Source organism: Falco naumanni, chromosome 11 (assembly GCF_017639655.2).
Source record: "Falco naumanni isolate bFalNau1 chromosome 11, bFalNau1.pat, whole genome shotgun sequence".
In the NCBI taxonomy this organism is placed as follows: Eukaryota; Metazoa; Chordata; class Aves; order Falconiformes; family Falconidae; genus Falco; species Falco naumanni.
In genome coordinates, this window is record NC_054064.1 from 30,806,843 (window position 1) to 30,833,086 (window position 26,244).

Here is a 26,244-nt window from a genome sequence, read left to right on the forward strand (position 1 = left end):
TTAATTTTCGCATTCTTTTTATTAATTGCAGACACATACCTTATCCCTCCTATTAAATGACCCTAGTGCATTTCCAGTCCCCTGGCAGCATAGTCTTCTGGTGCTTGATGACTAGCAATGAAATAACTGATCACAACAGATGATTTTCATGGGTCAGTCCTTTAATGAGTAATATAAATATGAATGGCACCACAACAACCTCTCTTCTCAATCTCAGCTTCTAAAAAGAAAAGCAGCAGCTAAAGAAAGATGCTGAAACTGTTAACTGTTAAGATTTTTTCAACAATTAGTTGGTTTTGCCTCTTCTAATAAAAATTATGCCTACATGTTTATATTCTCTTTTAATACAAACCCGCATCATTCACCTTGAGGTTTTTTTTTTTTCTTGTGACAGAAGTGAGAAAAATGCAGTGATTTTAAAAGAATGTTGAAAGGCACAGTAGATGCCCAGAAAAGACTGCACATCTCATGGTCTTTGCTGATGGAAGGACAGCATCAGCCTCTCAAACACATGGCTTTTATCAGGTCTGCGTAAGTTAAGTGGTTAAGCAACGTACTCAGGAAATTTTTATTCTCATCCTGCATTTCTTCAGCACTGAAGGTTACTGAGCTCCAGATTTTTAATATAATCCATTTTATAAAAGCCTCATTGCAAAATTGTGTGGAGTTAGGCTGAGTTCTGAATTTTCCTGTGACCTGGGAAAATTCAGCTCAGATATTAAATTCTCACTTAATCTTCTATCGGTGCTGATATATGTACTTGATTGAAAAACAGCCAGCTTGGAGGTGTTTCTGCAAGGCACGCAATAAATTATAGACTCTGCGCCAAAACTTTGTGAATGTATTAATACTGCTGATGCAATTGCAAAAAATTTTGGTTTGGGGAAACATGATGTGTACCCAAAGCCCAAATTTTTCCAGCAGGTAAGTGAACAAGAATAAGGTTAAATGGAAATGGTGTATGTTGAGCCAAAAATATTAAACAAACACCCCCACGCCCTAAACAGCGAGTTTCTTCCTCCTCTACATAAATAAAGGCAGAAACAGAACCAAAGCATTGTCACTTCTCCTGGTATCCTATTCATTCAGTAGAATCAGAGGTGCGTATTTAATCATTTGCCCTAGAAGCAGCACATTACTGACTTACTAGAATTACAAACTAGTAACGTTGAAAGTGATTAACAGAATACAAGAGCTGACCCTGCTGCAGTGCCTAGGTGTAGCGGTGTCATTTTGAACGTAAGCAGATTAGACTGGTGGGACTTCAGGCACCCATACATAGCACAGAGAATATAACTGCCAATATTTCAGTGTCTAACAACTAGCATTATTTTCTTTAAAATGTCCTTCATGGTGAATATGACCTCCCAGACAAGGAACGCAGCAGATGAGTAGGTAGCAAAGAAGTCCAATTCTAGTGTCTTGGCCAAATTCCAACTTCAGTAATCGCACTCTGCTCTTAAATTCCCCCTGCAGCTCTACTAGAATAAAGCTCTTTTTCAGCTTGTCCTGAAGCATTGTGCAGCTTTTCTGTGAAGCTGTACAACACTGGAAAATATCTCCTCCTGTTAAAACTAAAAAGGGGAATTTAGGTAGACAGAAAGCTATTACCAGAGTCTGAATTTGGCCAGAACACCAAGGTTAACTTACACTTGCATTGGGATCAAGGGATCCTTCCTGCCTAGGAGTGTCAGAACCTTGTTAAAGAGCTCAAGTGGGAATAGCTCACTGTGTTGCCTGAATACAAACTTGGGATCTCCACATCTGGAAGTGACTGCAGGAATGCTTCCTGACAAATGACTGTATAAAAGCCTCTGGTGCTGCAGAGTAGCTTATCACAACCTTACTTGGTTATTTAGTAATACTTATAAAATTATTTGCTTAAAAAAAGTTCCAGCAACTTTACAGAAAAAAACCCAAACCTCCACATTTTTTAAAAAAAGTATTTGCCAACAGAAAAGCAGCTATATAACTCTATGCCAAGGCAAGTATTTGAATTTCTATAAGTAAATGAACCAAGAAGCACTCAAAGAGTATTTATGCAAGCTGAACCAGACCTGCAGTACTAGTGAGAGCGTTCTGCGTTATGTTCAATAGACAGCTGTAACAATTTTCTTAGCTTCCAAATTAGGATGCATTTAAAATATTTAGGTAACTGACTCCGAAATTAATTTATACCCAAACACAAAAAAAGTCATTCTTACTAAACTAATTTAGAACAATCGCTGTACAAATCTGTAGAAAGGAAAAAAACTCTCCAAATCCATCCACATATGCTGAGTCTGCTTACTATTTGTATTTTGTGCTTTCTTTTTTTTTTTCTCTTCCTGTTGTTGCCTTTCTTTTTTTCAGATTGGGACAGCTGTGAGCTCAGTGCGCTTATTTCACCCATTTCTTTAATCTCAACTTTCTCATATTTTTATGTCTGCAGCCACCTCAGAATAACTAGCACAGCGATGCCAAAGCCAGCAGTCAGCACCACCACACCACTGCAGCACTAAAGCCGGCAACCAGCTGTCTCACGCAAAACTGGTGTTTTTTCATCAGCATAGTAAATCTGTATTTTTTCAGTATCTAGAGCATCTCCATTGGCAGAGGCAGTTAATGAGCAGTTGGAATGCAATACAGAGCCATCCATTACATCTTTTTCAAAGTAATATGCTACATCAGCTCGATCTACATCACACCTAGATGCCTCGGCACCGCTCCTGCGCAGGCAGATTTGGGTAAGTGGGCATCACAGTTAATGGCTTCCATGTACTTGGGGTGCAGTTTGCACTGGCTCTCTAGCAGATGTTTCAGGGCGTACACCAGGAACATCAAAGGCACGGGAACTTTTTTTGTGTTTCAATTCAACTTAGATACAGCTTGTTCTAACCAGTTCAGTGCAAATCAGGCTTTTGTTGCCCATTTCGGTTCTCTTACTCTGGCAGCGTTCACACACCAGCAAGTATCAGTTCGATTGCGCTGCCTGCTTTTGGAGTCTGTTCTCACAGTCTGGATCATAAATACTGTCAGTACCTGAGAGCCCATGGGGACGGCCCCAGAAATGGTTCTTCTTCACAGGGATCATTTCTGCCTTCATCAGCGCGCGCTCTGCAAGCAGCGTTGAACAGCCCACCTGGTGATCTGAACCCACCAGCGTGCAGGTGCAGTTCTGTCCCTCCTGGGCACATACCGTCTATTCACGGAGTCTACTGGTTTGTACACACTGGTGTGCTGCAGCCTTCATCAAGGTTCAAATCAGACCCACCAAACAGGTTCTCCTTCCAACACAACTGGCATCTCTGGAGATGTCAACAAGCTGCACTCTCATCTGTTACTTCTCAGGGAGTGACACCAACTCCTGCCTGCAGATGCCTGCCCTCCCTCTTATTCGATGAGGAAACAACAGGGAAGAGACAAAAGCCAACCTGAAGCACAGTTCCTACTTTGGGCTTCCCTGACGGACTAAAGCACAAGCAGCTCGCCCTTCCCTTTCTTTAGACTTTCTATGAACTGTGTAAATTCACGTGTACAGAATTTCTCCCATTTCTGTTGGAAGAAACCTTACTTCTCCACTTCCATCATGGTTTTTCCTCCATCTTCCATCACACGGCGGCTCTATTACTCCACTGTCTAGATCCTTAACAGTTATGTACTACTTCTTTTCTACTTTCATGTATTTATAAAATAAAGCAATTTGAAGTTTTATATATGCTGCCTGGAGTAGCTGCCAAATCTGGAGGAACAACTATTCATCAGTTTGATGGCTGCTCTCCTACTTACAGAGCACGGGAGCTGTCTCATCTTCCAGCAGGGAGAGCTTCCCTCCCCCCAGGCAGTACTAGGAATGATTTTCATGCGTGTGTTACCCTTACAAAGTTGTTAGTTCTTTTTGAGGAAATCTGAACTTCGAGTAATGCCTTTTGCAGTACACTCCAGTTGCTCCCAGGTGCCCTAATGATCTACACAGCACACGTTACCGTTTTCATGTGTTTTGGCAGCAGCTGAAAGGTATTTTCCACTTTGCATTAAGCAAGGCCCATTCATCTGATCTGTCAAACCGTCAGACATTTTATAAGTCGTTATTTTGGGACCAGTAACGGCCACAGACCAGCGTATACGCCACTCGCCCACCCCCGCAGCTGCGCCTTTCACAGCTGGTGCTGCTTTTCTGGGGGCCCGCCCTGCTTCAGGTCAGCGCAGGCTGGGCTGCTTGTACCGATGGCTTACGTCAGGGAGAGCAGTGGGGAGCTGGCCGCCAGCGGAGTATTTGTGACACACTACAAGTTTCAAATCCAAGCTCCAGGTGTAAATGCCTTGTAGCCCCTGGAGAAGGGCACAATCCGGAGTCGGACTTTGCAGCCAGGCCTGTTTCTAAATAAGCCACAGAAACATACACTTCTTGAGGGAGCAAAGATGAGACAAGTTCTTCAAATTACTCCTGGCTGCTTCATAGCACATTGTCATGCCTCTCTATTTCCCCTTCCTTCAGCAAAAAATAACAGGAGGTACCTTTCTTAGAAAATAATTGAGAACTACAGCGAAAATTATTGTTAAAATTGTAAGTATTTCAAGTTGGCATATTGATGAATCTTTGATAAGTTTAGTAACTTCCCATTTTTAATTTGTCATTTGTTTACCTATAATAATCTGTTTCTTTTTAAACTTCATAGCCCTCCTTCCAAGTCAAGATCAATTTAACTGTCACCTACATACTCATGTCTTGTCTTTCTTTTATTTCACATTATGAACTTTAGAGAGAGTAGTTTTGGTTTCCTTCTTTCTGGAGGACAGAGCCTCAACTGCTGAGGACAGAGCCTCAACTGCTGTAAACTTGGCAGCTCACAACTGGCTTCAGGGAAGCGATGGCCGTACAGGAACAGTCAAGAGCTGCGCTGCCCTTGTGCTTAGAAAGCACCATATGGACGGGCAGAAACAGGACTTTCAGGAAACAGCACTTTGCTTGTATGTGTACAGGTGTTCATGCTTGGTCTCAGTCTCGTACTATCATTGGAGAGCTTCCCCGAGATGGGCCATTCTCCCTGCTGGTGGAAGACGCTCATTGCTCGTACCTTAATTAAAAACTACATTCATTGCCCCTTCCCTCAACGGTGGCTAGAAGCACCACAATAGTTTTACAAAATACCCGTCACCAGGCAAAAAGCGTAGAACAGTGGCAAGACAAGGGCAAAGGAGGAGTAATTTCAAGTTTCCCTGCCAGAGCCACATCAGTTGCCAAAATGAAAGTGCGCTTCTCCATTGACTTTTTTTTTTTTTGCTGGTGGATTTTCCCCTCTGTAACTAAGGAGAGAACAGACTTAATTTAAAGACAGAAGTCTTCAAATATCTATATAGACATATATATGCACACGCATATATAAATATACCCATATAGATATTAAAATATCTATATATCTCTACATCTAATGCTTCTATGACACTAAAAGGAAAGTATTATTTCCTTTAATCCACACTAAACTGTAACGGCACTACAAGAGTTAATTATTCAGAACAGCAGGCTGTAAGAGGAATAATCCTGTAGGAAATGGGGAGTGCGTTATTTCTTTAGTGATCTCTGCTTCCACGGAAACAATTTCTCGGCACAATTCCAAATCTCATAAACCCAGGGCACTAGGTCTATGTAAAACAGCAAGGCATTTCCAATTAAACAACCAGAATGCTTTTATCTAGGCCATTAAATACTTTGTCCGGTATCAAATACAATTACAATATTCACTGGGGCGTTACCAACCAGCTACTTCCCACAGGCCAGCTCTGGGGGGGCCGCATGGTCACCCCGCACGCATCCCGACACCCCTCACTGCCTCGGCGGGGTGCGCAGCAGCAGCACAGCACCCTTGCAGGCGCCGGGGTGCAGTGCTCTGCCAGATGCGCCCAACAGCTCCCTGCTGTTCGCTTCCCACCTGCCCCGCCGCTCCCCCCGCACAACAGGACGGCCTGGCAGCCCAGTACTGCCGGGCAGGCCCCGTGCCCTGCCAGCCACGCGGGGAGCCGCGCTGGAACCAACCAGCTTGAATCAGAGGGGGGTAAGGAACATGCTGGTGTGAAAGGCAACCCCATGGTCACCTTGGTAGTTCCCTGGAGCTGCCCGTGAAGACAAGCCCTGACAGCACTGGCTCGGTGATCCTACAGCCAGGATGCTCTCTGTGGAAACTGTGATCTACCCTCCTGGCATCCCTGCCACCAAGTCCCACCAGATAATGTGCCGGAGGAGACCAAAGCAGAGGGTTTCCAAGAGGAAATGAAAGGAACAAACCTATAGCGACGTACACAGCTACTGCCCCAAAAATGTCATCACCAGCCAGAAGTGCCCATGCCCCAGCAATAACTGGTTAGTAACTTTGCTCCTAGTTCAAAGCCCGGTGTTGTACCGGCTGAAACAAAGCTCCCTCTAGTGCTGCTAAACTTGGTAACAACCACCCCGTGGCTCGGAGTAAAGAGCGAGCAGATGTGATGATGCTCATGAGACCAGCGGCTGTGACAGACACAGGACACACCTCTCAGGGTACTGCATATACAGTCTTTATTAGCAGACTCGACTGCGTCAGGAACACCAAAGCAGCAAGCAAAAGGAAAAAGGTACTTAATATCAATGGCAAGCGTCAACCTTTTTTGTTCAGCTGGTTTGAGGTCTGGTTTTGTTTGTTTCAGGGCTTTGTTTGTTTTCTTCAACTGAATTGTTCTCGGAAAATTACTTATTAAATAAAAAAATAAAATGGCCTTCCCTTCACCTCCCCTGGACCCTGAGGCACGTATCCCGGTGACGCACTGCTGATACTGGACAGCAAAACTTGACTCAGTCGACACTCATAAAGGATGTCACTTCTGGCAAATACCATGGGGGGTGGGGGGGTTGGGTTTTCCCCTTTGTTTAACTTTTAAACTGTTGACTCTTCCAGTTTAAACTGTATCATTCTATTTGGTACTCCAACGTTTCCCACCTCCTGAGCAACAACTTGGCAAGGCATAACAGCTGGTCTTACATAAAGAAAGGGCAGATTAGTCTGCAAGAGGTACACAAACAAAGCTAGCGTGAAAAGAAAAGCTGGACAGAAAAAAAAAATTAGTTCTGCAAGAAAACTATTTAATGTCTTATATGTATTTGGTAGCAGAACTGGTAATATTAGTAAAATAGCTTTTTATCTCCTTAGAAGCATGCAACTTCCAAACTCATATAGTTAACCACACAGTCAAAATAAATTATGAAAAGCAGGTTAAGTCATTTTCTTACCACGGCTCCTGCCGATAGAATTATTACTTAGCATCACAAATGTGCTACTTCCAACTCACATACAATACCGCGTGACAGTACTGGGTAACGCTGGTACTAGCAGTTGCATTTCCACTCACACCAGCCTGCTAATGAACTAAAATCCGGAGCCTGAGTGTGCACATCAAATGCTCCATATTGCACCAGGTCTTCTTCTCAAGAGACAAACTGCTTCAAAAGCATGTTTTACTCAAAACTTGCCTTGTGCAACATCCCTGTTAAATCCAACACAACAACTGTCTTACTTCAGTAATTTTAGTCATTAAAGAGAGAAGCAGCCAGCACAGTTACCACTACCTGAGTAACACCGACCTCCATCCTGAAGTCGCTGGAAACAGACCATATGTGGACAACAAACATTACCTACCTCATACTTCTGTTACACAAGAGGATCAAAATTATCTTCCTACAAATCAGAACTAATTACAGCTTTTAGTACATACATTTATACCGTGGGTGATTTTTCTAGAGAGTAACCTCCACAAAACTGCAAAAGAATACCTGACGCTGCAGACCACTCTGAGCTAAGCAGGGAAGGAATGCTGTCTCACCAGGAGCGTAGTTTAAACTAGAAATACAGAAAGCCATGCAGGATTTTTGATAAGCAAGTCCCAAAGATGACACTGTAGAGTATATGCAGACCGAGTCAACATGCCTCCTGTAGATGGATACACCAAGTTTGTACATGATACACAGTAGCGGGATGTGAAGCTGCACCCACCAGCAGATCCGAACACAGAAGAGAGCGCAGACCTTCCCCAGTATTTTTAAGCCCGCAGCTCTTGAATCTGCACTGGGAGAACCACTGAGCATCAAGGGCTCACATTTTCCTAAAATTGGGTTCTGCACCGTCCACTGAGAAAGAGCCTAATGTTTTATGAAGCGTGACAAAAAAAGTCCTGTTAACTTCCTGGGAAGGAGTTCCCTCCTTGGGATGCAGCTCTACAATTTTAAAGCTTTTCAAACTCTTTATACAAATGAAAAGATGAAGTTAAAAAAGTAAACATATAAAATCTTAAAATTCCTTTTATGTTACGTAGAACTAGATATACGCACATATAGGTTTTTTTAAAATCTGAACCAAGTCCATTGTCACCCCCCTCTAGATATAAAGTCAAGGTCTTGCTTGCTTTATCCTTTCAAATATATTTCAGACCTCGCTGAGAAACTCTGCCCAAGATAAATCTGTGTAAATAGTTGTAACTGTGTACAAGACAGGTTTCCTCATGACTTCAAAAGCAAAATTTAAGCGCATTTTTTCTGTAAAGGTTTAAAGTGATACAGCTCAGGAAACATTGCCAAGCTGCGATCAAGAAACTTCTCAAGATCAATCCACCTATGACTAATTTATATGAATATATACTTGTACGAAATGCTAACTGAAGAACTGACAAAAAGCAGTGTACTTTTATTGAACTGCACATTATAGAGAAGACTCAATATAAAAAGTTGGTGGGTTTTTTCTTTAAAAAGACAAATACTTTTCTGCTTGTTGCCCTCAGTTTGCCATCAGTCAAGAGCTCTTGTTTCCACAGGAAACAGCGGCAATGAGAAGAGGCCAAACCACAGCGATCTGGCAGGACAATGTAACACCTCCCCACAGAATGGAAGATCAGAAAGATTGCAACCTGCAATAAGACAGGAGTTATCATTTCCACTGGAAACAAGCACAACCACTACTGAGAAGTCAGGAGAACTTGCCAGCTTTTCCTCCCCGACACAGAAGCAAGACAGCAAAGAATATGCCAAAAAGCTACTTGATCACAGGGATCAAGGGGGGTGGGGGTGGGTGGGTGGGAATTAAAAAATCAGATGATGTATTAAACAACTGAATAAAACTTCAGACCGGATATCAGGAAAGTTTGAAATCAGTGAGCTACAATATTTTCATTTCAGTTTCTCTTTTGTGAATTAATTCAAACTTATAATCTCTAAAGCATTAAGGAAAAAAATCATCCCGAGTTAGATGTGTACCTGTAGACAAAAAACAAGAAAAAATTCCTAAACTGGAAGACTTGAGAGAGGACAAACTCCCCTTGGAAACTAAAGCACAGTATTCTCAACAGGTTGTCCTTCTTCCAAAACAGCAGACTGTCGGTCAATCAATTCTGTGGCACTCGTTTTTTTACAAAACATTAGAATTAAGTATTCCTCATGTAGTCAGCCCACACACGTTAGGGGTTTTTCAAAGTATGTTTAAACCGTAACAATAAGATGACACTGGATTCTTTAACAGTTACTACTAAAACAGACAATAATTCTGCAAAAGCTGACATAATGGGGAGGAGAGAAAGAAAATGAAAAAATAAAATCAGAATTCCATAACTGTGTTTTGTTAAAGCCATCAGACTGGCAATTCATTTGAACATGCATCCCCATTTTCTTCGGCATTACTCTTTTTCTCACTCTTGTACGTGGAAAGGAATAAGTTTTCTATCTGAGTCAGGAACTCTTCAGCAATGAAGCAGTTTGTTACCTTGCCCAAAGTCTTCCTCATGCACTCCAAAAGCTAGTCAAAAGAAAGAAGATTCTTTTTTTAACTGTCGGTTTTCCTGAGTGTTTTTTTTTTTTCCCTTCTAGCCAGTAAGTTTTCCAAAACTATTCTGATTTATTTATTTAGGATTAACATTACAGAAAGCGTTCAACTGTACAATATATGTTCTAAAAAGGAACAGTCACACAAGAACACATGGGTGATTTAAAACCAATTACACAACAGCTAAATTCAAGAGTATTCTACCAAGTCAATTTTAGATTTAAGCTGTTTATAAGTAAAGTCATGTTGAGAGGGAAAGAAAAATTAGAAGTGGGTAATTATTGTGTACGTGTTTTCCGTTTATGTCTTTCGCTTTGGGCAGATTTTCTGTCTTGTTTGTGCAATTAATGTTACAGCTGTAGTTATTTAGAACTTGCTAGCAATGACTACGCTGACTGGAAAATTAAAGTTGTCACTTATGCATGAGAAGCACGGCACAGCACTGCCTTCCTGATCGAACAAAGGACTAGGAAGCCCAGATCTGCTCTTGAAATACAGGCAGCTCTCACCACTGAAGGCATACAACACTCAACCACGATTAATTTGCCATCTGTTCTCCTCCAAACAGAGGTTAAAACTCGGTATCTGCACGTAACCGCTGTCCCCAACCCTCTCAAACGAGCACTCTGATTTTCACCGTGTGCTTAACTACATAAGCTCCACCACAGAAGTAATTTTTTGTGATTAGTTTACCTCTCCGATTTGTAAAAATGTAACTTCAGGTGACTTCTGCTGATAGAAAGCAAATTTGTATTTGAAAAAAAAAATTAAATTAAAAAAGCTAAAAGTAGAAAACTTACTTTCTGCAAACAAGTCAGGTCAGAATCTCTATGAAAAATTTTATCCATGGGGACGCTGCTGTTGGAAGAAAAACAAATAGTAGTGCTGTCAAAAGCAGCCACGCATCTTTACTGAAACATCAATATAAACATGCAAAAATTCTAAACTGGCTATTCTTTATAACAGAAGGAGACATATACCTATGGCAGAATCTGTATTTTTCAATTATCCACCTCGTTTTTTCAAATACTAATTCCCACTGAGGTTCCTCCAGCATCTGCTGTACTTCGAATTTGTAGGGCAGGCCTGTAATCAATTGAACATGGTCATTCAGCGTTGCTGGTACACTCAACTTTTTTTCTTGTTTAGTTCTGAACGCAACCCCTTCCTTCCCCATCACCATTCATAATTTATTCCTGCCTGCAGAAGGCTGCAGCTCTGTTACTTGCCAGTGTTAGGGAGATTAAAGTAGAAGTCTGACGCATTTCGGATTCCAAACTTCATTTTGGTGGAGCAGGGAACAAACTTGTTCTCCTCCCCGCCCTCGCCAATTCCTCATGCCATAAGGAAGCACACAGAAACCAACAATGTAACAGAAAAATGGTGAAATAAATTGAGTTTTTACAACTTAGTCCCATTTTCATACTCTAAGAGCTATGTGGTTAAGTGAATAAAAAAGGTGGGGTTTTTCATGTATGAACTTGGCTGATGAAGCGGCTGACTATTGTTCCAGATTTCAGAGGAATTTTTCTCCTAAAGGAAGAAATTCTAGTTTATTGCAGGTGGGGGAAGAGGAATTTTGAAAGTATTCCAAAGGAACACCAGAGTATTACTTGCAGAACATGGTTCAGTTACCAAAAATCACGACGAAAGAGAGTGTAAATTTCAGTAAGTCATTAAAAATAAATTAAGAAAAAGCCTTTCCAAGAGCGTAATAATTTAATGAGATGAAACGCATGCTTTCCAACTAGACCTCAGGGTACGCAAAAAGAAAGCAATAAATACAATCTGCTATTTGAACACATCTCAAATGTGAAAAGCATTCAACGCAGAATGCGTTTTTAACTATTTATGGCTCATATGAAATACTAATTTTTATTCATTTGCAGAGTGTATAGTTCTATCCACTGCTGCCACGCTGTAATTTTTCTGAAGAGCTAGAGGAGACACCATTTTGTAACAAGCTGGTTTCAGGAGAGAGACATAAATATGAAGTCCTCTCAGACAATCAAGATGAAGTTTCTACGTAGTTTACCCCCACACCACGAGGGCGGGATGCATAGGGGATGCGGGCAAGATCAGGGGACTATCAGTACGGCGAACAGGGAGTATTGCACAGATGTGGCCACCACTTCACTTCCCCTGGGAGGAGGAAGCAAGCCTCCAGGCAGATGGTCTCCCTTGTGTACTTCCACAGGAAAAAACAAGAGGGGGAACTGTTGGCTCACACGGCCTCTGCTATTGCCTTGCCAAGGAAACTGGAAACCTTGGAGTCTGGATCAAAAATCGTGACAAACAGGTGGAGGGAGGAGGAGAGCAAAGAGGCAGCTACCATAACCATAGACTGTTATCATGGGAATTCTCACATTAGGGAAGGAGATCTGATGACTTGAAACACCATAAATTTTGTGCGATACGTTCTTAACTCTTCAAGAAGGGAAATCGCCCCTTTTTCATGAAACGCCAGTGATATTTTTAATCAAGAATTTGTTTGCTTCAGTTGGGATTCATGCCAGCACACCGTTTCATCTTTCCATCTTGTGCTTTCCTGGACAGCTGGCAAGTTTGATCCTTTGACCTTCTGACTGCAAAGTTACTCAAATAAGGATTTTTGGCCGCTAGAGCTGCCAATTCTTTGGTATTACACTTCTGTCTCCTTGATCAGAGGATCTGTTCAGAATTCTGTTACGCAGCAAAGTCTACGCAATACACGCAGAGCGGGTTTCTCAGCTGTTCATATGGAAACTGTGTGTAAACAACCCCAACCCCTGTCCCAAACCTTTAATTTCTTTCACAGATTGTGGGCAATGTTAATACAGAAAAATAATCTTCTATTTATACCTATTTATTCTTGCCATGACGGCACGGACTACTTGCAGGATTACTCTAAGTGAAATTACTGGTTCTGTACAGCAGAAGTTACCAGCATAAATCTACAAATACCTGTTTCTCAAGTTCAAGAACAGACAAAGTTTCTCCTCTTAGTATCCAAAAGGAAAAGAAAAATGAAGTCAGTGGATAAAATATTGATACTTACGGTAGGAACCATCAGAACTGATCTCGTCACTAATGACTAGACAAGTAATCTGGGAATATGGAAGAGGATTATTTCGGTTGTAAGGACTTATAATCATTCCAATGAACATGGCACCACCCCTGGAGAAATAACTCTAAAAAATACAAAAACACACACAAAAAAAAAGACACATACAAGAAATACAACCTTTTTCAGAACAGCATTCTGACGTTAAAAATGAATTAATGTCAATTTATCAATAAACTGATTTTAAGATGCATTACAGTGAAAATGGTATTTGATCATAAATGCCAGAGAGGCTTTAGGGTGGTTGGTTGGGTTTTTTTTTTTTTCCTATTTATTTATTTTGAATGCACACACCAATAAGTACCTGGTATTTAGCTTGAGTGTCAATGTCTCGTATGGAGGGGTTGGGGTCAAAGGCCGGGTGGGAATGGTACCACCCGATAACACTGTACCCTCTGGCAGCCAGCGTTTCCGAGGCCTGCGTCTGAGATACGGGATCCATCTCGCACTGCAGTCCTGTACTGAGACTATTGCACGGCTCTGCTGCACAAACCTGTTAAAAAGGTCTCCAGATGGATAAATGCAAGAAATCTCCATCAGTTCAATAAAACTTAAAGAATTTTAAGTCATATACCAGATCTTCCTCATGACAGAGGACAGGCCATCACTTGAACATAAGTGTAATTCTTAACATTCAAGACTACAACAATTAACTTCAACTTTCATATATTTAAGTTGTTGCCCTTCAGAAGTAATATTTACATCTATTCAAATTATATGTATTATCGTAACAGTTTTAATATTTTAGAGAAAACGTAAGAAGACAAACACTTACTTCTACAATTTTATCAGCTTCAGAGTATCTTCCACCTAGCAGCCCTATTACTTCTGCCATAGATACATGAGAGTGCTAAAATGATATTAAACAGTAATTAAAGTCCAAGTGGTATCATTTCTCCTAGTTTCCCTCTGCAGACAACAGAATACATTGGCTTCACAGCTGCAAGGGAGTAACTTCTCAATGACAAACAGAAGGAAAACTTAGGACAGCTAGGGATTCTCAAATACCCAGAGTTTCCACTTAAAGCAAACAGAAAAGATTATGCTTGCTTATTATATACGTTACACAAATACACTATACACTTCCATACATGCAGCAACGCTAGCCTTAAATACTAAACCCTGTGCAACGCTGAACAACTGCACAAATGTCGGTACAGCCTCTTGTTCTTAAGATCAAACAACACCAAAAACAACAACCACCCCCCCACACACAAACCCCCACATTGCTCTATAAACACAACATCAATTCCCAGGGTAGTAGAAAATGAATGTACAGGATTTCAAAATGGCAGTCTATTGCAGAAAGTAGCTTTAAGCAAATTCTATTTCGAGTATGACAGACTGTAGTAAGTAGTAACGCTCTTACTAGGTTTTCTTGAGGGTAAATGGTTGTACATTAAGCACAATATAAAAAACCCCCATGAATCTTTAGGGGCTTTATTTAATACTAGATTCTCGCTTTAGGTCTGAATGCAAAGTACTGCATTTCTCAAATTTCTGGTGCTGCCCATTAAAAAACAAAACCACAACACAACATATACATCATAGCTTTTTAAAAGACAAAGCTTAATCCTCACCAAATCCATTATTAAAAGTGCTTCGGAAGACACTTTCACTTGAAAAGGTTCCTGAAGTGATAAACACAATCATGAGTATAAGAAAAGTACCGTAAATAATAAAGCATTCTTGATTATTCACTCATGGGTACATACCTGTTTTTCTTCAGTGAACAAACAGCACGGTATCAGCTGAAAGGGATCAAAGGAACTGTAAAATGAAAGAAAATTTCTCTAAAGATGTAGGACAATGAGGGAACGTTTCAAGTTTTCCACTGTCTCCTTGGCAGAGGAGGAATAATCTTGGGTTTTTTTACTGGATTTTCCCATCCCACACTAGGATGACTTCCACCAAGTACAGAAACTTCACTACCCACACTCATGAATTTCCATATGAAACATTCAAACTGCACATGTGTTATTTCAGACCATAACACATATTAATGATCTGCAGCGTTCCAGCCTGACACTATGCAAGACATTTTTTTCACTTCTAGAAGACTATGTTTGAACATGATGTACATCAAATAATACCTTTTTATTTGTCTCGAACCTTTAGAAGATTTTGCAGGTTTCAGTTTTTCTTCCTCTCTTCTTCTTGCTAATTCTTCGGCCGATAGATGCTAAAAAAATTTTAAAAAATTAACTCTACCTTAATGTCTTAAGTGCTCTTTCAGTAGTGATTGCAAAACCAGCCCAGAATAAATTCTTAACACCAGCATCCTCTCAAGATGCTATCGATTTGTGTTACAGGACTACCGAGCCAGTGGGCAATAGCCCTAGCAGAATTGAGCAGTGTGAAAGTAATGACCGTCAGAGATCTAGTCCATAAGACGCCCGCTGAGAGAATTATTACATTCTCCAAGTCAATCAGATTCAGTAAAATCACAGCCTGTACAGCAGATCATGCACAAATGCAAGTGTGATTGGCGAAGGAGAAAATCCACCCTTACAATCCATGCCCAGAATTTCTCATGACCCTTCGTTAGGGGTGTTTTCAAACTAAATTTCCATCCAAATATGTATTTTGCAGAAAGTGTTGGAATTACTAACCACAGTTACTCAAAAACAGGTATGGTGTTATAACATTATGGAATTGTTACAGATACTCATGACTGAAGGTTGCAAATATAAGTGGGTTTCTAGACAGCAAAACCAGCATGTTTCCAGTTCTTCACTTTTTGTATAATTTGACATTGTAGGAATGAACAAGTGGATATTTTCTTCCCGAGTCTTCTATGAAATATTTAAACTTGCATGATTTTTCCAAGGACTTAATAAACCACAGTATTTCTGAGGATATTGCTATACCCAGAATGTTAAGACTCAATCACGTGCATTATAAACACAAAGAAACCATACAGGACTGAAAAAATAACATTTACATGTCATTCTCCTATCCCCTACTGTTAGCTTTAGTAAGAGGCAGTTAACTGAAAACAAAGGGTCATGAAATCTCCCACAAGACAAGGTGAAGAGCTTTATGGGCATAGAAGAGTGAAGGGCACTACACGCTCACAACAGGAACACCTTTGCAAACACCAAAGTACATTTGGATTTATCAGCAGCATAAAGATGTAACAGCTGCTACATCATTTTCAAATTATTGCTTCCACAAAGAGAGGTTAAGTACCTATTACACAACTGTTTCCCTTACCTATTTGATGCAACACCACCTGCTAGCAGTTAGTCAGAATTAATTCTTTAAGGAAAGTTTAAAAAACAGAAGGGTTACCTCAAATGTTTGTCCTTCCAAATCCTTTGCATCACACCAGTTTCCCCAAGGGTCTCGCACGCGCCGTCTTCTTGTACGCTGCAGCAAGCAAATCAACGTCAGTCAAGGTTCTTACTCCTGAAAAAACTGCTTCACTTCATCAGCCGTAAGAACATTGTCCAAAAGGCTGCTGCCACACGAATGTTACTGACACTATGACATATTTCCAGAAAAGAAAGAACACCCTGGAGTCCTGCAGAATGAAGTAGTTCACCATCTGTCATGAAACACCTCAGTGAAATTTTTGGGTTTTAAGGCTGTAAACCATAACACCTGGTTGATGTTCCATGGATCATCAACATTTCTGACAGCAACAGCACATTATTATCCAGCTCTGATTTATAGCTCAGACAATACAAAAAGCTATAAACCCAGTATGTTTACATCTAGTGTACATTACAGTTCTTTACATTTCAATTTATTTTTTTTTAGTGGGATTGATTTAGTTATCCTCTCATCAATCGATTTATATTGCTGTGAAGTACTTTAAAAATGCTACGTTAAATGTGAATATGAAAATTAAACCTGGTAAGCCTTGGTAGTTCACGTGGTTATAAATGTGTTACTATTGCACTTAACTGTGTGCATAAGGCTCTCTGTAAGCCATATCATATACCTACCGTACCTAACTGTTAAAATGGAAGCAAGTTAATTACATACTACCACTGCAATCCAGTAGTTTCTGGCTAATTCAGGCTAACAGATTACAGAGAGGTGGGGAGGAACGGGTGAGGGCTGAGGGAAAAGACTGAAACACAGTCGTAGTGAAGTACCTGAACAGAAATCAAGCGTGTAAGATAGCTGACGTTAGGGCAGACACCTCTCAGACAGCAGAACTTTTACTCAGACTGACACTCAAATTACAGGGCATACTAATGAAACTGCAAACTGAACGAGAGGAAGATGTTTCCTGACATGCCCTAGCTTGAAAATGAGAAGACCTTCTTCACACTGAATGCTTTCTGCTGCCCACCGCCCCTTTACCAGAACGTACCATGGATTGCAAGCGCTGAGCAAGCTGGTATGCCTCCACTGTGTCTTTGCCTTCTTTGGATCGTGTTTTATCAGCTGGTTGGGGCCGGTTATAGACAGCCTGTTCTACAAGATACAGAAGAGAGATGCACTGTGCTTCAGTAAAGTATGTAGCCACTTACTACTGGTACAGACCCAAGAATGACATAGGTACGACGTTAACAACAAATGCCATAAAGAAAAAAGCAACAAAAAGCCCACAGTGAATAGACATCTCTTGGTCACATTACTGACTGATGATATAGCCCTCGCCCACTACCACAGCATTTTTAAGACAGGAAAACCTCCTTCCTTACTGTTATTTTTAGTAACATTTACTTCAGACGAAATGTATCTGCAGGACATTGCTACTCTCCTAGGTGACTGTCATTCAGCTTCAGACCAAAATCAACCCAGAGACTATAAAACTTATATGTAGTTTTAGAATTTACATATAAGTATTTTATAACTCTATGTTACAGGTGTACATATATGCTTTTAACATATCACCTAATTTTAATGTTTGAATCTTGTAAAAAACTAGCCCTGAGGATGAAGACATTGGTTTTTATTTAGGAAGCAGTTATAATTCAGTTGGCAAAAAGAAACAAAACTTGAATTCTGTCATATGTGGAAGGAGGGCAGAATTTCAGATACAGCAAGTATCAGGAAAAAAATCCACCAGACAAAGAAAAGAACAAAACAAAAAAAATGCAGCTGGCGTGTGGTAAACAGGGGGCGGAGGGTGGGGGGAAGAGGAAGAAAAGAGAAAAGGTCTTGTGTAAAACCAAAAATCCATAATCTTGTAAGCAGGTTACAAACTCCTTAAGATTTTCAAAGGTCATGAGAGACAATCTTCTCAGAAGGTCCTTCCTAGTAAGGATTAATGGGTATCCTTCTGTGTCAGCAGTACACCCTAACATTAAGTAGTCCTTCAACATTAGCACCAAAATGGGCTATGGCCATATAGGCTGGAACACAAATATACTAAACACAGTCCAAAGAAAGACTGTCTTCTTCAGAACTTAAATGTAACAACAAGTACTATTTAAGACATTAAGAGTACAGAGAATCTGGAAGATTATCCACATGGATGCTTGATTCTGATACAGTGCAGTCATCCATGCTTCAATGAAGTGAATTTATGACTTTTCTTTTAAAGACACATCTACTAACCTTAACGTTTAGTCTTCACATGAAAACATTCATTTTAATAAAAAAAAACTGACAGTCAAACAAGAGATGTGTTCCGAATTGATTCCAATAAAAATATCTTTACCACAGCCAAAGTTAATTGCTCCTATTAATTCCAAGTAGGTGTGGATCCGTCCAATGCAATTAACATCACCGCAGTTCTTCAGGCCTGGACGTACAGAAGTTTTATTCAGGTATTTGGGTTTACATCTCTCCCTAAAATAAAGTATAGCACATTGTCAAATAGTAAAACAAATCATGGAAGGAGGAAGGAATTGTGTGGCTTAAGCTGAGGTTAAGAGGAGCCACTGAAGTGTTTTTTTTCCTTCCGCAATGCACACCACTGTGCAGGGCAATCACAGCAAAAAAAGAAACTTCACAAAACGCAATTTATTTTAGGGTTATTCACACACATCCGTACTTATGCAGAGTGAAACTTATGTCCCATGTGTTAAAATAAACTCTTTGACATGACTGGTGCCAGGAAGCAATGAATTACTTGTAAGTTAAACTGATAGAATGTATTCATTAGATTAGTTTAAATAACTCATATAATCACAGGATTCCTCGATGTAATAAATAAACCTGTTTTCACTCTTTATGCACTTATTACTTGCTTTTAAACTGATACTGAATTGTTTCAGCTCAACACTTCTCCGGTACAGAATTCTAGAGTTTCTCTGCAACTAGAATAAGCTGTCAATACACAAGATAAGTGAACAAGGGCAGAGTTAAACTCAGCAATTCTGCCTACTTAAAAGCAAGCTAACAGACACAAACACGCAGAACTGAACTGCTAATGGAATAACCTGTGTATTGAACTGGCTCCCACCAATCACTACAGTTCCTTAAACGGATTCTTTGAAGATGGAATATAAAATATTCAAGTGTGCAAGCACTACTCCAAACTGATTCTTAATTTGAAGCATTATTTTGGTCAACATTATTGGCTCTAGCACAGACTATTTCTTCTAGCTGCCTTCTGTAAAGGCAGTACCTACAATGCTACAGACCTCATTACCGAATTAATTTAATCAGTTATTTTGAGGAACGATTTATTAAAACCATATATGCATTCTTACAAGATGATAAAAATTGTAATAAATTAACATAACCAAAATGGATGCAGCCTGTTCTGGTATAGGACACTACTCATTTTCATAACACTTTCAAGTATTTTTATTGTTTAGCTTCCAGAATGCTGGGAAAAAACCTGGGAAGACTCAAAAGAAGCATTAATAATCAGAGCTGTTCACTGGCAATCTTTATAATGCCACCATAAAATTAATTTTACTCTTTTCAGAAGCAAGCTGTTAGTACTAAGCAGTGTTTTAACTACAACAAAGCAGGACACAAATCATCCTCACCACTTACTTCAATAAACATAATTATTGCATCTTACCATTGATCCAAAATATAATTCCTAATTTTCAAATAACGCTCTGGTGTTTTGGCCTGACGCCCTTCAAAAAATTCAGGAATAGCTTGCTTTTCTTCTTCTAGAATGATGCTTCTGTCAACCTCCACTTCTTGATCAGGTGGCTTAAGCTCCTCTGCTTCTTCTTGATGATCCTCATCCACTTGGCAGGGAGAAGGAAAAAGCAATCCATTATCAGCCAGGTCTCTCTGTTCCTCATTAAGCTCCTGGTCAGTTACCGGTCTAGTACCATGAGATGTTACTAGTCTGCCTTGTTCAGCTTTCTCAATAAAATTATTGTATTGGTGGTAATCTAAACTCACAGATTTATCACCATTCAGGTGCTGAGAACATGTTGCAGCGACACCTGGAAATACTAAGGCATCCACTGTATCTTGCTTGGTATGTTGAGGATCTTCTTTAGGTAAAGAAGCTGCAGAACTGTGTCCCACAGGTGAAAACGCATGTTCCACTCCCTTTGTTTCTTCAACTGGACTTTTTGAAATAGATGATTCAGATTTTCCAGTTTCTTGCTGGAAGGTAGGAGAAAGTATTTCATCCATGTCATCAGTTATGTCTACTTCCTCATCATCTGACAACTTCTCAATTTTCACAGCATTCAGATTGGGGTCTGCACGGCCTCTCAAGACCCCAGATGACCATGCTTCTACCTTTATCCCATCTTCAATGGGAAGGCTGCTCCCACGCTGACTTTGCTCTTCTTTTTGAGAGTCACCATTTTTTGCCTTAGGAAAATACAAAGTATTTTTAGGAGGGAAAAACAAAACGATCCTTCTGACTCTCAAATAATTGGAACTATTTTACTTGAACAGCAGATATTCTGAAGCGTTTCTTCCTCATCTCATCCTTTTAATACATTTTAATCTATCACAATTGACTTATACACAGCATTATAGGTATACTTCTAGCCCAAGTGTGAATTAGTATGTATTTCTATTCAAATGAAAATAAATCATTAATAATCAAATAAACCTAAACAGTAGTAATTCCTTCTTAAAACTCTCCCTAAGTCTCAAATAAGGCTAAAGCTAAAACTACAACACACAGCTGTATAGTGGAAAACAAGTATTTTCAGACGAACGACCAACAGCATAAGAGACTACAAGTGTATACATTTATTTATTTATGCCAACAATAAAAATAATGAAGCCATTCTAGGAATTTGCAATCAATTCTGACTTCATATTTAAGTCTGCAAATAAGCATATTCCACTTCTCTGAATATGGGAATAAATAGAGTACATACTTTTAGCAGCAGTACCTTGAGAAGACAGATTTAAACCAAGCTATGTGTACAACAGCACACTTGCCCAACAGCCCTTTTGCCAATACAGAGATACGCTGCTTACCTTGTTCTTAAAATACTGCCGAGCATAGCTCTTTACTTGTAGAACAGTACGACTTCCAATCAACTTGGCAATTTTCGTCCACCGGCGGCCAAACTTCACCTAGCACAACAAAGCACATTTAAATTACCCAAACTGTAACATACCAGACACTGCACTTTATGTGCCAAAAGAGTTTAAAAACTCAATTATTCAATTCAAAAAATTCAAAAAAATACATACAAAGGTACAAACAGTAACACAAACCCACAGTAAAGAACCACACTATCCATATTGTACCAAGAAAATTGCATCCAACAGTAGGAATTATAGCTATTCTGCCTGACTAGATGATCATCTTCACCCAGCTGAAGTACATGGTGAATTATGCTGCCTACTAACCCAAGGAATTCTACTGAAACAAATTTGTGCTTGACAAAGCAAACACTCAGCACTGTACCACCATATACTTTAAAAACCTTACAACAGTAGTTAAAGGACTTCACTTTATTAGCTGATTGGCCTCAAGAACACATTATATTTCCTGTAGTTAACTAAAGCATTATGATTGTAAAATCCATAAAGCTGTGTACTTGAAGTTTGTGATCTCAAATTGTAGTCAGCCCCACATGAACAAAATCTGGTAAACAAAATCATCTTGGGGGGGATTCATCAATATGTCTGATTTATCATTACAGTCTTTGTAGATGGCAATTATTTTTACACATTAGAAGTATAAAAGCAGAAACAGATAAATATAACATGCTTATTTATATTAAATATTATTTTATTTAAGATAAACTAATGACTTCTATTCAAAATACTACCTATATAAAGAAACTTACCAGTCCTTGTTCAAACAGTTCTTTCTCTTCAGATGTCCACTTCAACGAGTAGCTAGCTGATTTTGTAGGTGATCGCACCCTTGAAAAACAGGAAGCAGAAGTTAGTGCTTTCTTAAAAACATGTATTCTCAAATCCCAGCAACTGAAGGCAACTTCTGACAGGAAGACTACTCCCCATCTTCGGTAAAACTCAAGGTAAACGTGAATGTGACTGATAAATAAAATATTGAGAATTATGTCAGCATCTCCATCACAAAGGAAGATGGCAAGGCAACACAATATTCACCGGCAACTAATGGTATAGAAATACACAGAAGCAGCAAACAGAAAAGTTCAGGCAAGAAAGCTGACTAGAATTAACAAGGTTTTTTTTCAGAAGGACCACTGTGCTACAAGAAACAAAATAGTTTACTACAAGCCAGTTACTACAGACGGCAATATTTCTTTGCATTGAAAGGTCTCTTAAACAATTTTGCACAGCCAAACAGAAAGGAACTAAGGAACTGTAAGGTTTGGGGTTTTTTTTAAGTAGTATCTGTTAACTTAATAAAAAACAGATGCCACACTTAAAAATGCAACACACTCATTAAAATGTACGTACATGACTTTTCCAGTTTTCTTATGTGGGCTGCAAATAAAAAAAAAGTGAAAATAAAAATTAATAATTGTGATGCTGTTGTGTATCTCAGCAAACCACCTTATTCTGGAAGGACTTTTCATTTCTTCTCATCCAACTGATAATTTTTGCCAGAACACAGCTTACCTTTTCATAGATCTTTTCTCCACTTCCTTTTGATTGAGCCATATTTTTTCAGAAAGTGATTTATTAGATAAATAATATCTGAAATAGTTAAGTTTTCAAAACATCAGAGATATTTGTACACATGAAAATTCTAATAATCATATAAATTACACTGGTTCATAATTATTCAGCATGTAGAAGCAAATATGCACTGCTTTCAAAACTGAAATAAACTAGTAGAAGTGTGTGAAATGGTGTAACGCACAAGGAAGTGACATTTGACTTCTGAATCCCCACACTCATTTTACCTGCAGTAAACTGGGTATCCTGTTTCTACAACAGCATTTCTCTTTTTTGTCTTAGAAAATATAGATAAGGTACCAGCACAATGAAAATTATTTACTTTCAAATTAAGTCTCAATAATTCATTCTATTAGGAAAACTTTAATTGCTTTATTTTCTTGTTTCTCTATTACTGTATATTATTATACGCAACTTCAAAAAGAGCATGAAAATAAATTAGCCCATGATTTCTATTACTATAACCTACCTAGCAGCTGGCAAGGCCAACTTAAGCCATAGAGGCTACTACTGGTAAGACTAATTAAGCAAACACTGCTTAAAAAAGAAAAATAAAAAGCAGCAGCTCCTCATTCCTGTTTTCATCTTGCACACTGGCAGAAGTATGAATGTTGCCAGACAAAATCAGACAGTAAACCAGCCCAAGTGAAGAACAATCCAGCAAAAAGAACTAGCTATTTTTAGCCAGATCAGCTGTTTGACCAGGTTCACTATGAAGCCACACAAATAGCCGCATCAGCACAACACCAGAGGTGGCACTGAACAAGCAGTGGAAGTGGAGACAAATATTGCTGGTTTTGGTGCCAGCGCCAGCTTAAGTCTACAAGCTTTGGACTGATTTTCTGAAGAATCAGAAGCATCAGAGGAAGCTTCAGGTAGCTAGATGATTAATTCAGGGGTCCTCCCTGATTTCTGCAGTCTACCTATAAGATGACAGTGCTTCAGTGATCTTAAGAAAAGGTTCGTCCAGTTCCTTTGGAAACAGCGTGTTTTTTGTTGTTCTACGGAAAAACATACAAGCAAACTGGCAAAAGGATACTCTTCTTCCATCAACATTTTCTCAATGACAGCCCTGTTTTCTTCACTAATGCTGCTATCCAACGTCCATGGCTGCAAACAATGCAAGTATGTTTTAATACTTGAATTCTGTCATGTGTTACTTGAGCATCAAGAATCAATACATAACAGGACTGCTTAAAAACCTGAAAGACCACATACATGGAGAGAAGAGAATGGAGGAAACAGAAGTTCTGATAACCTTGCTAGAAGTACCATTCATTTAGAAAATACTTACGAGACTGTTGTCAGTTCTCCAAGATGAATCAAGATAATGATCCTGCAGCAGGCCTGAAGCTGTGTTTTCATCATCTCTGAAAAAGATTCCAGCATTCAAAACAACGCAAACATATTCAAACAAAATTAACACTGTCAGAGTTAAAAAAAAGATATAGTAGATAACAACATTAACAGAAGATGACAGAACTAGATATTAAAACTAAATTATTATATTGCGGACTTATATAATGTTACCCTCTTATTGTATTCCATTAGATGCAGCATAAATCCCCCCTTCAGTAAATCATCTTTTTTAGTAATCTCAGTAGCAACTCCTCACCTATCTCACTGCGGACTGTACAAGACACCAGTGAAACCCTGAATAGTAAAAATTCTCATCCAGAAAAACTAAAAGCAAAAGTGACTATGTAAAAAATACACACATGAAAGAAAACAGAATTTTATGGACAAATAAAGAACTGCATTTTTGAATATTAGAAGTTTTACTGAGTTGTATTATCTCCACGTGACATTTCTGCTTTTTTCCCCCAATAAGGTAAAACCACCCTGTTCTTAAGACAAACCTGTTTTCTTCCCGAGGAAAGCTCATACTTACATGAGGTTTAATAGAATCCTACCGTACAGGGTTGTTAGTGCTCTGAGGGACTTCAGATTGTACTTGATCTTTTCTGTAAATAACTACTTATTAGTTTTAGAAATTCGTCACTGATTAAGGTCATTGATCAACTGTCTCCTACTTTAATGCAGCATAAAATCTCCTTAGTAATTCACGTAATTACTCGTTTTCAAAAATCTTTTGCTTCTAGAACATTCAGACTTCTCTAAAGACTCGTTAGCCCTATATCCCTTCCAACGCTAGTAAATTAAATTCAGCTGCTACTCCAAACCGCTTTGCATCAGCAGTTCAAACCCCTCTTTAGAGGTAAGGATAAATCCCCATGTACAGCCAGAAACCAACACAAGTCCTGTTTGTTGTATTTTGGAGCATGTCGAGAGATGGGCCAGATGAGGAGTCCCCTTTGGCCAGCAGTCCACCTCCTGCGGTGGCAGGTGCTGCGCTAGGATAGCGTGCGAGCGGCCACTGCCTCTGGCACAATCCCTCAGCCTCTCCCAGCCTGTGTAATAGCCAGGTTTGGAGTTACAGCTGCTTCACTCACTTCGGCACGTTTACAGACCCCTTACCATGATGTTGTCCAACCAGTTTTCTGAACCTTCCCACGTCCAGCTGTCTGAACCCCCTGTGCCCACAAGTTCACCACCCGTTATGCCACGCAGGTTCTTCCTTCGGGCTGCGTATCCCAAAGGATTTTCCCAGCACTCCCGCCGAGCGCCCCATTTCGCGGGCCGCAGGGCCCACGGCGCCGGCTCTGCACTCACCTCAGCGGCTCCGCAGGCCCCGCGGCCCCCGCTCTGCCCGGTGACGCTCCACACCGCCGCCCCCGAGCCCCCGCGCCCCGGGGCCCCTCAGCGAGACCCCTGGGTCTCTCCCCCGAGGCGGCGGGAAGGCCCGACGGCGGCCGGGACCCCGGGCAGCACCTCAGAAAGTGGCAGCCCCCCCCACCGCCTCCTCAGGCAAACTGCCGCCGCGCTCGCACAAACCCTGCCCGCCGCGGGAGGAAGGGGCAGCGCTACCGCCGAGGCAGAGCTACCAGCCCACCAAACGGCCCTCACTCACCCGGGCGCCGTCTCTCCAGGCACAGCTGCCGGGTCCCCTTCGATATCCACCTCCAGCTCCTCAGCAGCCGCTGCCATGACACCGGCCCCGACGATCTCGCGAGACGCGGCAGCGGCGGTTGGGCGGGAACGGGGCGCGGCGCGTGCGCGGTAGCCCTTGGTGAAGCCGCGCCCTGAGGAGAAGCCGGGGCGGAGGCGGAGAGATGGCGCAGGGGTAGGCGGGGCGCGCCGAGGGCAGCTGAGGGCGAGCGCGGGGGAGAGGGGTGGGTGTCAGGCAGGCATGGGGGAGCGCGGGGGCCTGCGGGGGGAGGAAGAGTAGGGCTGCGGCAGAGGGAGGTCGGAACCCGCCCAGGCCGCTGTCGCCGGGGAGTCAGCCCCGTGAGGGTGGGC

General features: G+C 40.6%; 3 protein-coding genes across 5 annotated transcripts in view; 1 reads left to right on the forward strand and 2 right to left on the reverse strand.

The window, feature by feature from the left end:
- Nucleotides 1–6,845, reverse strand: TACSTD2 (tumor associated calcium signal transducer 2). The gene is given in 8 exon segments (XM_040610886.1): nt 1–2,487; nt 2,490–2,530; nt 2,532–2,736; nt 2,739–2,806; nt 2,808–2,922; nt 2,925–2,983; nt 2,985–3,181; nt 6,738–6,845. Coding segments are annotated over 8 exon segments (1,077 nt in total). The 3' UTR covers nt 1–2,203.
- On the reverse strand, nt 6,507–26,062 carry MYSM1 (Myb like, SWIRM and MPN domains 1). 2 transcript variants are annotated; one of them, XM_040609870.1, is made up of 20 exons: nt 25,856–25,985; nt 24,179–24,254; nt 23,924–23,994; nt 22,825–22,902; nt 22,663–22,689; nt 22,062–22,140; nt 21,241–21,339; nt 19,856–20,616; nt 18,539–18,669; nt 17,243–17,346; nt 16,210–16,287; nt 15,009–15,097; nt 14,631–14,685; nt 14,496–14,546; nt 13,691–13,765; nt 13,220–13,408; nt 12,850–12,982; nt 10,793–10,898; nt 10,613–10,670; nt 6,507–9,785 (listed from the first exon to the last, which is right to left on the reverse strand). In XM_040609870.1, exons 1-20 carry the CDS (start codon nt 25,930–25,932, stop codon nt 9,621–9,623), a joined length of 2,502 nt encoding a protein of 833 aa, XP_040465804.1. In that variant the 5' UTR covers nt 25,933–25,985; the 3' UTR covers nt 6,507–9,620. The 2 variants fall into 2 exon arrangements, with proteins under 2 accessions (XP_040465804.1, XP_040465806.1); XM_040609872.1 differs by lacking the exon at nt 13,691–13,765 and having other exon boundaries at nt 25,856–26,062.
- FGGY (FGGY carbohydrate kinase domain containing) overlaps nt 26,051–26,244 on the forward strand; it is a 325,709-nt gene continuing 325,515 nt past the window's right edge. The window contains exon 1 of one of the 2 annotated variants that reach the window (XM_040609878.1): nt 26,051–26,068. The gene's annotated coding sequence lies outside the window, so the exon portion shown is untranslated. The remainder of the gene's footprint in view (nt 26,069–26,244) is intronic. The other variant, XM_040609879.1, reaches the window with a different exon arrangement.

Bases quoted from the DNA above. Each gene is read 5' to 3' on its own strand.
- MYSM1 (XM_040609870.1), bottom strand. From the start codon at position 25,932: ATGGCAGCGGCTGCTGAGGAGCTGGAGGTGGATATCGAAGGGGACCCG. The intron at 22,690-22,824 runs GTAAGCTGTGTT...TTTTATTTGCAG, and splicing joins GAGAAAAGATCTATGAAAAG to CCCACATAAGAAAACTGGAA. The intron at 15,098-16,209 runs GTAACCCTTCTG...AAATTTTTTTAG, and splicing joins TGGAAGGACAAACATTTGAG to CATCTATCGGCCGAAGAATT.